At 39.3% G+C, this 13,279-nt stretch overlaps 1 protein-coding gene across 2 annotated transcripts in view; it reads right to left on the reverse strand.

Annotated features, from left to right (window-relative positions):
* Positions 1-13,279, reverse strand: part of CDKL5 (cyclin dependent kinase like 5) — a 66,021-nt gene that overhangs the window by 15,357 nt on the left and 37,385 nt on the right. For both annotated transcript variants that reach the window (XM_053387121.1, XM_053387120.1), the window contains exons 9-14: positions 11,970-12,159; positions 8,428-8,508; positions 7,492-7,643; positions 6,013-7,039; positions 3,379-3,484; positions 183-306 (exon numbers count right to left, since the gene is read on the reverse strand). In XM_053387121.1, coding sequence (XP_053243096.1) covers positions 183-306; positions 3,379-3,484; positions 6,013-7,039; positions 7,492-7,643; positions 8,428-8,508; positions 11,970-12,159 — 1,680 coding nt within the window. The remainder of the gene's footprint in view (positions 1-182; positions 307-3,378; positions 3,485-6,012; positions 7,040-7,491; positions 7,644-8,427; positions 8,509-11,969; positions 12,160-13,279) is intronic.

Below are 13,279 nucleotides of genomic sequence, written 5' to 3' on the forward strand. Positions count from 1 at the left end.
TAAAAGATTTCGTTTTGGAAACTAAATAATTCACCATGAGTCTGACTTAAACATGTTAATAATATAGGAATACCAATGAAATGCGCAGCAATAAAAGGTTCAAGAAAATAGAAATTGTTAAGTGAACACCCTTTCCTATCACCTGTTCTTTTTTAAAACATCCCTTAAACACACCAACTTACCAGGGATCAAAAGCAGTTTGTCTCTTTGAGTGGCTTGTTATACTACTACTTTCTGCTGGTAGCGAAGGTATTCTGTTTGAGGCACTATTATCTAGGAATGTTCCCTCTGGGCGTGGAGATGGGACTGTAATTGAAAATAAAATAAAATACAAAGCTGCCATATATCCATCGTCAACTGAATCTCACTAGCTTTTGTCTCTATTTACCATGCTGATTGTTTATGAAACATGACATCCTATCAGCACTGAGAAATGAATGAAAAGACACTAGGTTTTAGCATGTGGAAAACATAACTAGCTTATCCAATTTGCTCCTGTAAGTCGGATGGCAAATTGGGGGATAGCAGCCGAAACCTCTTTAGGAAATACAGCTGAAAACTTTCAAGAGAAGTTTACTTCTGAAAGAAGCATTTCAGCTATGAAATAAAACTAGTAACAAACACGAAGGGCTTAATAAGAAGAAATGTATAAGCATGCATAAGCAACATAGATTGCATTTAAATGAGTATGAACAAAACTAATATGCTAATATAGCAGCACGTAAATGCCATTTATGGATTTGTGTATTTTTACAACCCTGAAGCTACATTTTTAAAAGTTGGTGATATTTATTCCTTTAACTTTAACAAATGAATACAATTCAAGCAAAACAACAATGCAAGAGACAATGAGAAGCTTACAAAGAGGACAGGGAGGACACATCAGTAGAGAGAAGAGAAAGAAGAAAAGAGGGTAGGAAACAAAAGACAAAAAGAGTTGAAAGGTAGGTAATTCAAAAACTAATGGAAGTACTTGAGCTTTAGTACTGAAACAAATCCATACTTCTGCCAAATAAAATTTTTATGTGACTTTTCTTCCAAAAAGTAAGTTTGTCCTTACACATTGACCTCCCTCTGCCCACTGCTCAACAAAAAGAACGGAGGGATTTCAAGTTTGTTAAGTATCAACCTCTTTGCCACCAAAGAATCTCACTGAACCAATAAAATGTGACTTTGTAGAAAGTGCACATAAAAATGGAGCAAAACTGAAAGAAAAAGGATAAAGAAAAATTACTACAACATTTCACTTCATGTAGGGATGCTCCAACACATATGCACAAAGCTCGCATTTGAGCAGACAGGTTAGGAGGCCAGTGTGAACAGGCAGAATTTTCTGTTGACTCAACAAGATCTGAGGCCTCTGACTGAATTCAGAATCACCTTCTACTGTAGAGCATAGGTTCTTACATGGGCAACTGACAGCAATTTATCTGTAATAATGTTAAGCACCAACAGTTGGACAAAGTATTCTATTCAAATACTCAGCATAATACAAGAGAGAATGTGGTTCCAAAGGACTACAGGCTTCTAGACTAAATTTGAAGGCACTGTAAATCTTTTTGGGTCACTTTTGTGAGAAACGTAACTAATAAATTATGATGTTGATGACATTGCTATATTGCCACAAAAAGCAAACTAAACTTTTCAAGTTGAAGAAATTAAAACCATTTTCTCCAATATCCCAACAGTAGTAGATTCGTTTGTCTAACCAGTCCCTTAATTACACTATTTTAACTCTAATAAGAATCTTCAGGTTCTTGCACAGTGTCAATTCCTGGATGATTATTAATGTGTGTCCGTGCTGTGTGTGATTGTTGGCAATTTAGAAAAGTTAAGATGGACATGCCTGTAATTTCCAGGCCTATATTACTTAGGCACTTCAGTCTTGATATTCAACATTTAATATCACACTCTTAGAAAGTATTACAATACTGACACAGGATAGGGAGAACAAAGCCCCTCAGTATCAAAGGGTAGCAACAGTTTTTGAAAAAAGTCATTGTGTTCCTCCAAGCTAGCCTGCTTCTATAAACCATAACTAAGATTAACTGCATAATGGGTAAACTGTGGTTAACTTAAAATGGAAGTGAAACCTTCCAGTCTCCTCCTTGCAGCCACACTGGAGAAGAAACAGCATGCATGTGTTAGGCTTACATAGGCTCCTTTCTGTAATTATAAACCAAAATTTATGGTTTTGGACAAATACTACCTATGAGTTTGAATGATCACATTATTTATATCCAAACATAACCTGTCAGAGCTGCTCATATGTCTATATTTAGAGTAATTTTAAAAAATCTGGATAAGCTGAAGTCGTACAATATCTTGACCTACCAATGATGCATATATAAGAGAGAGAGAAAAAGGAGAGATAGGGTGCAACCCTTGTATCCAATAACAAATGAACAGGACCCAAATATATTCAATAGGTTACCAGCAGGCGTAAACTAAATACTGAGATGGAAAACCAAAGAGAATTCAGAGGACTACTTTAAATTTAAGCTTAAAGCCATTTCATTTCATAAATACTGCACACATATACATATATCCCATTAGTAAAATATTTCAAATTTAAGTATATATTTGGAAGGAATAGAAAGTTTGGTATTTTAAAATACCACTAATTTCAATGGGACAGGCTGACCTTTCCCTCTAAAGACAATGGGATTTCAGCATTCAAAAATGTGGATGAATCACACCAGTTATTTCTTGTAGCTGCAGTCATGTCTGAAAAGAAGTTCATCTGTCCAGAGCCTAGACTAAGGCCCAATTATAGGAGCTGTTGTAATCATACATACTCTTCCCTCCTTCACACATGAAAGTAGAAGTTAGCAGTTTCCTTTTCTAATTTGCTGCAAGCCACAGTTTTCAATTTTATCTAAATGTGAAAAACTGCGCATAACGGCAAACCAAGATACGTTGGTATTTCTGAATGTCGCCAGTAAGTTAATACAAAAAACATCTGCTGTATTATTTCTAAGCTACACTCTCAAAAAGGTGCAACACAAAAAGCTATAACCAAGGCTGCAGTCCTATGCACATGTTATGAGTATGCATGCTGAACACAATAGTACTTACTTCTGAGTAAACACGCTTAGGTTCGGTCTGTAAGACTACTTAACTGAACACAAGTCTAAAGGTGCAGCCAAACCCTGCATATCTACCCACAAGTAGAAGCAAAAGTTGTAGAAGAAGGGAAGGAACCTCTACTAAAACAAAAGGATTTTCATCTTTAAGTCTTGCCTAGCTTTCCAAGGACAGAAGGCTCCTCCCACCTGTCCCGGGGAAAGAGTGAAATCAGTTCTCAAGTTAAATAGGTAGTATCTTTTATCTGAACAATGGAAGAAATATTGATCAAATTCCATGAGATAAAAATACCTCTGTAAAAGCTACCAACTCTCCTAGGTACAGGATCATTATACAGAAGTCTATTTTCTTTTGTGGATGCTCCATCATCTGTGTGCTGATCATGATATGCTCCACCCTAAATAAAAGAACAATCAATTTGTTAAGCCAAAGAGCTCTGTTCTCCATTGGTGTGTAACAGGACAAGAAGGAATCTGCCCATAACCTCACTCTACATTTATGAGTATTTGTTAAAATGAAACTTGCCTCCACATAATGAAAGGATTATGTTAAATGATATTTGTTCCAAAGCCGTATGTTAAGAACTGTAAAGTGACTAGATTTTATTTTTTCATGAATTAAAAAGGGCACAGCACCCACCCTAGAGCTCTTGCAAATGAAATCAAATCTGGACAGTCTGGTGACAATAATCAAAGAAAAACACAATTACTTATTACTAAATCCACCCCATCCTGAAGGCTCAGTAACAGAGGAATACCGTATCTAAAATATGCCCCCATATTGTCTTAAAAACAGCCTGAACTAGAACAAATATTAACACCTCCACAAATTCCACTAATAAGTGGGAGAAAAGGCTGGTTAAAAGTTGAAAAATAGATGATGAGAATGAAAACAACTGCCATACAGTTTGCTACAGTGACCATCATATATTCTCTACAGGCAACAACCGTTCTGTACAGGGGTTTTGTTCCTGGTCCCTGTGCACATCAGCGGAGCATGTGTAAGCCCGCTCCGCCCTCTTTTCCAGCCATTTTGGGGGTCAATGTGATGCCCGCGTGCACAGTCAATTAGATGTGCCTAAAACAGTCATTGCCTGTATTCACAACAATGCCTGTTTATAGTTATAGTATTATTTTATGGGAACACCTGAATACTGAAGCCAATTCACATTTACTGGCGGTGTTTACCAGTTAAAAGTATAATTGCATAGAACTGTACATATTTTGAAAAACTACTTAAAATTCCAGGAGTCTGATACTGTTTGTACTCCTAACCCACAGTTTCTACCCACTGAAGTAGATGTGTTTCTTAAACATACAAAGACTGGTCTAATTAACCAAGCTGAAGGATCTTAAGTCAATACAGCACCCCTCTGAATGGTTTGTAGTTGCAACCTGTGCTGTTTTGCCTAGAAATATGTCCTGAAAACCGCAGCACATAAAAACTGACACAATTAGTGTGATTATGTAAATCAGACACCTTCAAAGTCCCCCCCCGCCCCACTCAAAAACTATCACAAGGTACATGGCTAAAGCAAATGCTATTACCCAGGCATAGGCAAACTTGCCCCTCCAGATGTTTTGGGACAACAACTCCCATCATCCCTGACCACTGGTCCTGTTAGCTAGGGATGATGGGAGTTGTAGTCCCAAAACATCCGGAGGGCCGAGTTTGCCTATGCCTGCTTACCGCATAAAATAACAGATTTAAGATTTTATTTTAGGAGTGCTTCCTCTAGCTAGACCAATTTTTCCAAAACATTAGAAAACTCCCCACTGCTCCCATCATCTAGACTCCATCGCTTCACCTTCCTTCCTGTTTTCTCTTCTTCCTGCTACCTCTCCAGCATATTGCAACTCCCAGACCAATGACTATGTAAGAGCATCCCTGCTAGATAATACCAAGGTATCAGCTAGTGAACCTGTTTCCAAGTGCTCTTCCCTGCTGTTTGTCTCTCATTTCTAAAAACCTGCGGAAGTTCTATCCTTTCTTTAAGTACCAATGGCAGAAGTGAGAAACAGAACCTGGTCAGTAAGTAGAATCCTCAGCTCCCCTACCCCATTGGCCACTTTGACCTGTCAGTCGCCTGATGTCACCATGACATCAAGTGACTAAACTTCAATGGAAAGTATCAAAAGCACACCCAATTATTTCATTTCTTCCTTTGCTAGCACAGCTTGGAAGATCTTTTGCATCCCAGGCTTGAATTCAAGTGGAGCTCTTCCCAGTCAGTTTGTATACGGCAAAAAAAAATTAAAGGATGCTGAAATGCAAGCCTTGCTTGCAGATGTACAATGAGTGTACTAACTTTCCCGACTGTTCCTTTGGAGTTGTGGCCACACCTGAAAAACAGCCTTGTAGGCCAAATTAGGACCCTTGTTGGGCCATAGGTTCCCCATGCCTGACATATGGCAAAGTTTTCATGGGCTGTTTTAACCTATGCTAGGCGTAGCCTAGTTGTTTGCTCTTCGAAGGAAAGGTGAAGAAATACCCATAATTTCTTTGAATTTCTCATATCTAAAATCTGCCTGTACTTATCCCAAGATCTACTACTGTTCAAAACTATTCTTAAAAAAATGGATTCAAAAATCTGGGTAAAACTATTATCAACACAAAGTAATAGCCTTATAACACATGCAACATTCAGGATTGTGAAGGCTACGGAGAACAATGCACATCACCTTGAGCTCCGTGGAAGAAGGCCGGGGTATAAATGTAATAAATAATTTCAAGCATTTATGTTCACACAACAGGTTTCACCTATTTTTATAATAAAGTAAAAGTTCTAAATGGATATCAAAGTGGGGGCTCCCAGGGTGGGGTAAAAGTAATTCCTACATTTAACAATTTAGTTATATGCTCACTCATGACAGACATACAAAATGGGGAAGAGGAGTCTCTCCAACAGTCAAAATTCAAACTAACCCTACTGGTATCTTCTGTACAGTCTTCACGGGAGGAGCCAACAGATCTTGTGAGTGACTTATGCTGCACCTGTGGAGATAATAGTTGCAGGCTGTTTGCTCTGGCTGCCATCCCTTGCCCTACGCTTAAGCCACCCTCTGAGCCCTTGGTCCTCACTCTGTCCCGGCTCACATACATAGAATGTCTATGAGGGCGCTGCTGTGAAGAAAAGGGACTTGTATAACCTAAACCGTAAGAAAAAGATTCATGGGGAGCAGATAAAGAGTGTGAATGGCTTCCATCCATGTGATCTGGCAATTTCAGCTCCTCCATAGTTTTGGAATGTCTTGTAGATGGTCTTCGCGATTCAAGCGTACCGTCACTTCTGTTATTTCTTGCAGAAGGACTCAGCAAAGTCCTGTTGTCAGCATGGCGAGGAGGTGTTGGTGTGGTAGGAGAGTTCAAGTCCAAGCAGCTGGATGGAAAATACCGACTGTTGTTTGGTTCTGCAACTTGAACCCTGGCCTCAGAAAGATTACCCACAGATTTGGAATCTGTCAGAGCCCCATGACTTTTTGACTTTGTTCGATATGAGGGACTCTTTGAAGACTGAGGAATAGTATCAATGTAACTGTGACGGCTATGCCTTTCGCCTGGTTGCAGCGTGCCAGTTTTGCTCTGAGAACTCTCCATAAATGAGTGACGGTTGTGCTGAGATCTGGAATTTGACTTCAAGTATTTTGTACCTGGACCATCAGATGCTTTGGGATCCGAATTAAAATCAAACTCAGTTTTTGTTTTTGCTTCTTTTGGACTGAGGAGGTGTGGGATGTTGTTATTAGCTAGATCCTTGCTTCCAGATCCAGGAGCGTTAGTTGGCTTTTTTGAAAGCATTGGGCTATGTGAAGCAACAGGCATATTTCCATTTAGAAAGCTTTCATTTGATGGAAGAACTTCTTCTCTCTGCAATCCAACTCCTATATTCTGTATATCTTTGCTGTTTGATCTGTGATGAGACTGTACAGCAGTACTTTTGCTAGCTTGAGTTCTATATTATAAAACACAGAGAAAACACATGTTAATTTCTACCTTTAAACACCAGTTGCTTCAGTAAACTTGGTGTTTAAGATTTGCTTACATACAGGATGGACTGGAGACTGTTGGCACTGAGATGGCTAACTTGTTTGTTCCAAGTGCCTAGTAAGTTAGAACAATTAAAGGAGAACCCACAAGATCAAGTTTTTAAAAGTAAAAGATGCACAGAATCAAAATGAACAAAGAAGCAATGAAGAGTACTTTGTTCACTCCTGATATGACTCAGGTGTAGGAGGCTCAAAAACACAAATGGCACAGCAACTGTCATCAACACAGAAGGTACTCTTCACATGAGTCACTGTGCCCAGTTAATAGGCAACAGTTTCCATTAAGTCCAGTGGACATGTGAATTGCTAGGGCATCAATATCCCAGTATCCCGGTGGCAAGAGATGGTTTGCACTTACCTGTTGGATAAGGTGTTACTATCTCCATGGTAAGGTTTTCTTTTAGTTGACCGTGAAGGTGAACGATCCAAGAGCCTCTGAGTTTGAAATGCTGGGTGGTTCAGACACTGCTCTGTTAAGTATCTGTCAGCTGGATCCAGTTTCAGTAAGTTCTTTTGAACAGAAATTCGGGTTTAAGTAATAAAGCTGAATTGTATACCATTTGGGAGCAAAAAGTATTTGGCCAATTAATATTTAAACACTGCAATTTCTAAGAAATATTTTGTGCAACTGAAAACTATTTTAAACTATTTGCCTATTTTTCCTCTGTCTTAAAACACTGACTCTAAGTACTATACGTATTGTGAAAAACTCACGCTACAAACTCACACTACAAACTGATGTAGATGTATTCAGCATGAATAACCCTGGGGCCCAGTAGCCACTGGAACCTATAACATTTGGGCCTGATAACAAGCAGTTGGGTTGCTGCAGAAGGTAGGAAATAGATTTTATTTTCTATTTGGCTCCTAAAAAACTTAAGTTTCACAAAACCATTTTGTTCCTCTGGTTATTCATTTATTTTAATAAGCTGGAGAAGGCACTTACTGAAATAAACACCATTATCTCTATTGCTAACGTGTTAACACATTATTTCTATGAATGTGGACTAAATTCAGTTTTTTGTATCACCTGAAAAGAGGTCTACATTGTGGTAAATAGTAGAATTACACGGCTTTCACAGACAAAAATAATGAATGAAAAATACAATTTTCTATTTTTAAAAAATAGAGTAATACTCAGAAAAAAGCATAATTCCCCTGAAGTATCCCTGGTACCATTTCAAATATTTGAAGCTGATTTGAAAAAGAAATCAGCATCACACAGATTTACTACTAACATCAGAACAGCAGTGGAACATAGAAACAATAATACATAGAATAACAATATTCTTACCTTCATAAGGTCAAGTAAAACACCACTTAAGATTCCTAAATATCTCCTTTCCAAAGACTGTGGATGGTTAACTGCAGGAAACTGTATAAAAATAATTTCCATACATTAGGAAGGCACATTTACAAAAGTCATCAAAACACTGTTTGTGGTATATGCTGCCTAAAATACCCGGGCCAACATACAATAGCATAGATAGCTTAAATACAGGTTGGCCTCTTGAAATAATCACGCACATTAGAAAAACACAAAGATAATCACCTTATTAAGGTCATACTAAATGCACTCTATGATTTGAAAAAGATTAATAGCACTTGTGCAGACAGGGAGGAATAGAAAAGGGAGGAAGTCAGACCAGGACTATTGTGCTAGAGGGGAAGGAAAAGATGGGTTAATGCCCCTATTTTTTCCAATTAAAATTCCCCCAAAACTGCAAAAGTGTGAAAAGATATACAGGTACCATAAGACTGCCTCCACGCTCCCCCCCCCCCGAAGCAACTGCTACAGGTTCCATCCAAGCTGCAATCAACATAAGCAATATTGAGAAATGCAGGCCATGAACTCCCATGCCATGCCTTGGTGCCCTCCTAAAATACAGATTTCCAAAGACTTAATTATGAAAGGTCTAAACTAATGAAATTAGAATTAGTTTCAAAGTATCCTTTATCTACAGATGTGTTTAATTAAATGTGAATAACTGAAATACAGATGTGAAAAGGAAACTTCTACATGTTTGATGTATTACAGTATTTTAATATTTTTTTGGAAGCCGCCCAGAGTGGCTGGGGAAGCCCAGACAGATGGGCGGGGTATAAATAATAAATTATTATTATATTATTATTACATATATGTCAAGGGCCGGATGATGTTTTTCAGTTCAAGCATAGCATAGTTGAATAGTCATGTCCACTTGCTGTTAGAACTAAGCGCGAAAGAGCTTGCTATACTTCCTTGCCAGCATTAGGTTGCAGCAATTTGACAGCACTTCAGATGGTGCAGGAAGGCTAATGGCATCATCACGTCACACAGTGAACTGAAAAGGGGTTCTGTGTAACACTCTTGTGCTGCAGAGGCACTGCGGCAGTTCTAGGGCAGTGGAATTTAGCACCAGATCATCTGGCCACACCAGTGTAGTGTAGTGTAGTGTAGCTCTTTAAAAATCACACAGTAGCTACGTAGTCAACCACAAAATGCTATAAAATGCAGTTTGGACATAGGTAAAATATTCCACTAAAGGTTGTAAAGTTTCAGGGCGCTATTTACAGTTTTATTTTTTGTCAAGAACTGAACAAAGACAATATGTCAATGGTAAGCTTCCACATGTACATTGCTTTCTATATAATATTTTTGTAAGAAAAAAGTCATCATGCTGCAAGTTTGTGTGGCCACCACTAGGCGGCCAAGCGAATTGCAGCATGACAACAGTGGGAAGTGCAAGTGAGCAAGCCAGCAGAGTAGGCAAATAAGTGGGCCAACTGGAAGTTCAGGCAGGCGTTGTTATTGCTGTCATTGCCACCTGTGTGCCCGCTCACTAAAAGGCATGCACAAGAGGGCAAAGGAAGTCCGGGGTCTGAGTGAACAGGTGGTCCAGCTGAGCAAGTGATTCAGAGTAGGTGGTCCAGAAGAGCGAGTGAGCAGGTAGCCCAAGAAGGCCTTCATTTGCTTCTTGTTGTTGTCATGGCTGCCGCTGCCAAGGAGAGTCTTTCTCCCCTTCGACCATCGCTACCAGAAGGAAGTGTGCAATATTAAATATATGCTTCCTTCTGTTGGTGGTGGCATGAGGTGAAACACCTTCTCCTGTTTGTTTGTTTGCCTCTCTTCTCTAAGAAGTGGCAGAAGTGGGATCTTGGGACTGGAGTGAGCTGTGAGGGGATTCAGAGGGGGGAGCTCTTAGGGGATGGACACTGGCAGCAAGATGGCGGTGTAGAAGGTAAGCAGGGTGAGGGAGTAGGTGGGGCAGCGGGTAGGTGGGAGTAGAAATTTAAAGGGGATGTGGGGCGTTGGTTGGGGGTGCTGAAGGAGCAGTGAGGGGATGGGGGTTTAGGTGAGGGGTGGGGAGGAGGGCAGGGGTAGGGAGCAATGAAAGCGGGGGGGGGGGGCAGCTCCTAGCAGATATTATATTTGGTTCTGTCTAGAATTTAATCCACCAGAGTTTACAAACTGCTAATTTTCTTGCTCTGGAAGATGTCTTGCATATACAATATCCTTTGGCAAACTGCTGGATCCAAAAGTAGGTCATATAAATGGTTTGAGAGCTTAATAGTGAGAGTCCTTCCCAAGTATAGCTTTAATTACATAACTTTTCAGCACTAGCATACAACATTCCAGACTGCTTGTCTCCCTTGATTAATAATGTTAAAAACTGAAGGAGAGCTGTTGTAAGAAGACATACTGGAAAGGGAGTCATCATATATCTCAAATAGCAGGGTTTCACAAAACTTCAAAGGGTGAAGAGCTTGATCTCTTACTGTACTCTTCATTTAAATTACAGGAACTACTGCAACTTAGTATCTACTTAATTGGAATTAATTTTACAAGTTGCCTAACTAAGAGGGTGATGTTCAACATTAGTCATACTCAGAGCAGACCCAAGTTGCTATGCTACTGCAGATTATTTTAACGTTTTAAATATGCAGTGAAGTCTTAGAATATCTTAAAAGATTTCCCCAACAGATGGGCTCTTCTGGTTGTCCAGATAAAATCTTTCTGAGGATGGAACATTTTATTATATGGAAGATGGTAAAACAAGCTGCATCAAATATAAATTAATAATAATAACAATTTATTTTTTATACTCCGCACATCTGGCTGGGTTTCTACTCTGGGCGGCTCCCAACAGAGCGCAATAAAATGTCAAACATTAAAAACTTCCCTAAACATCATAAATATAATGGGCTTTTTGTAAAGGAGTGATTGCCCCCAGCCAAAGATAAAACACTGCTTATGCTGCTATCTCTTGTTATTAATCTCCAGAAAGAACCCTTGGTAAGTTACTTTTGCCAATGGCACCTGTCCTGTCCTGCTCAAAAGTTATGTTCTTTCTAATCTGGTAACAGAGGCTAAGAGGTTAAAATTTGTTTTGACTTGCTGTGTTGACACTTATGGAAACTCTTACACAGTGTAGAACAAGCAATATTTATCCATTTTTAAAAAATATATTGAAATAAATATCATTTATTTATGTTAAATTAATTATTTTAAACGTGAAACATACATATTTTGTCTGTGAAATATACATATTTAATTCACTATATAGTATGGACTATCTATCCTTCCAATCTGTAAATTTCAAATTTGCTGTGAACAGAATACTAGGAAATCTCTTTTCCCCCACCACCGACTAGACCTTGTGCATAGGGACCTATGTTAATGAATCATAATTACACACTTGTGTTAGTAGTGAAAAACAGAAGTGGAAAAACATTTATAAATATCTACCTCATTACAAAAATATTTATTGAACAGGACAATTATTTTGGTACACACTATTGTCCAAACAATTCACCAGCTGGAAACATGGATGAAAAACTTAATTTAAGCATTACCCGCAGCCCATGGAAACGGGGATTGCTGTAGAAAAGCTTCATTTGCTCTGCAGGGAGTGGTCCTAGCACCTTCTGAATTGTAAAAAGTTGGTCAATTTCACTTTCGCCAGGAAACAAGGGCTGTCCGTCACTAAGTTCCCCAAGAATACAGCCTACTGACCACATATCTACAGACTTGCCATATGGGGCTCTGAAAAGAAAACACACGGATGTTATTGCTACTTTGCACACTAATACAAATATTAAATTTAACAAATCAATGTTTTAGGGTTTCCCCCTGTATTGTATCTAGGAAGAAATTCAGTATCAGGGGTCTCTCATCCTTTAGAGAAAAAAGCTCTCTGCTCACTCCCCCACCTTTCATTGGCTTTTCCTTAGAGCACCAATAGTTAAGGTAATATACAGAGGAAGTACATACTTCCATCGAAAAACTGGTTTTGAATTTGGCAAAACCTGCCAGCCTTTTTATAGGAATTCACTCAAAAAAATATCCCCCCCCAAATCAGAATTACTAATGCTCTTGTTGATCTTACAGCTGAACTGAACAAAATGTCTTTGGTACACTGAACATGTAGGTCAGGATGTTAGTCACATCTATTCCATTAATTAAGCTAAAAGAACCCAAAATGATATTTTAAACAGCAATAAACTCTTCAAAAATGTATTAAAAATTAAAATTTGTTTTTTAAAAAAAATCTAACATTTTGTTTTAAGAATCCTAGTTGATTAGACCAAAGACCCATCTCGCCCAGCATTCTGTTTCCACAGTGGCCAATCAGATCTCTTTAAGCCTGCTAGCAGGACCAGAGTGCAACAGCACTCTCCCAACTTATGATTCCCAGCCATGAGTACAGTGGTACCTCTGGATGCGAACACCGCTTCCGCGCATGACGTCATTTTGAGCATCTGCGCATGCACGAGTGGCGAAACCTGAAGTAACGCGTTCCATTACTTCCGGGTCGCCGCGGAGCGCAACCCAAAAACGCTCAACCTGAAGCGTATTCATCCCGAGGTATGACTGTATTCAGAGGCATCAGGGCCAGGCAGGCAAAGGCATTTTGGCACCTGAGGCTAACCACAAAATAGCCCACACACAACCGCCGCCAAAGAAGAAGGGGTGAGTGAAGATTTGCATCAGGAACACATCAGTAACAAGGGGAAAATAAATATCTTCATTGGGAACAAGGCTGGGAGGAGACCAGCAGCGCCGCCTATTCACCAAAAGGCCTCTGTAGATGTGGCTTGGGGTGCTGCTGCTAAGGAGGCAGCAGATCTGGCCTCCAAGAAGGGTGCCACAGCTGTTGTTACTA

Source organism: Podarcis raffonei, chromosome 4, assembly GCF_027172205.1.
Source record: "Podarcis raffonei isolate rPodRaf1 chromosome 4, rPodRaf1.pri, whole genome shotgun sequence".
NCBI lineage: Eukaryota > Metazoa > Chordata > Lepidosauria > Squamata > Lacertidae > Podarcis > Podarcis raffonei.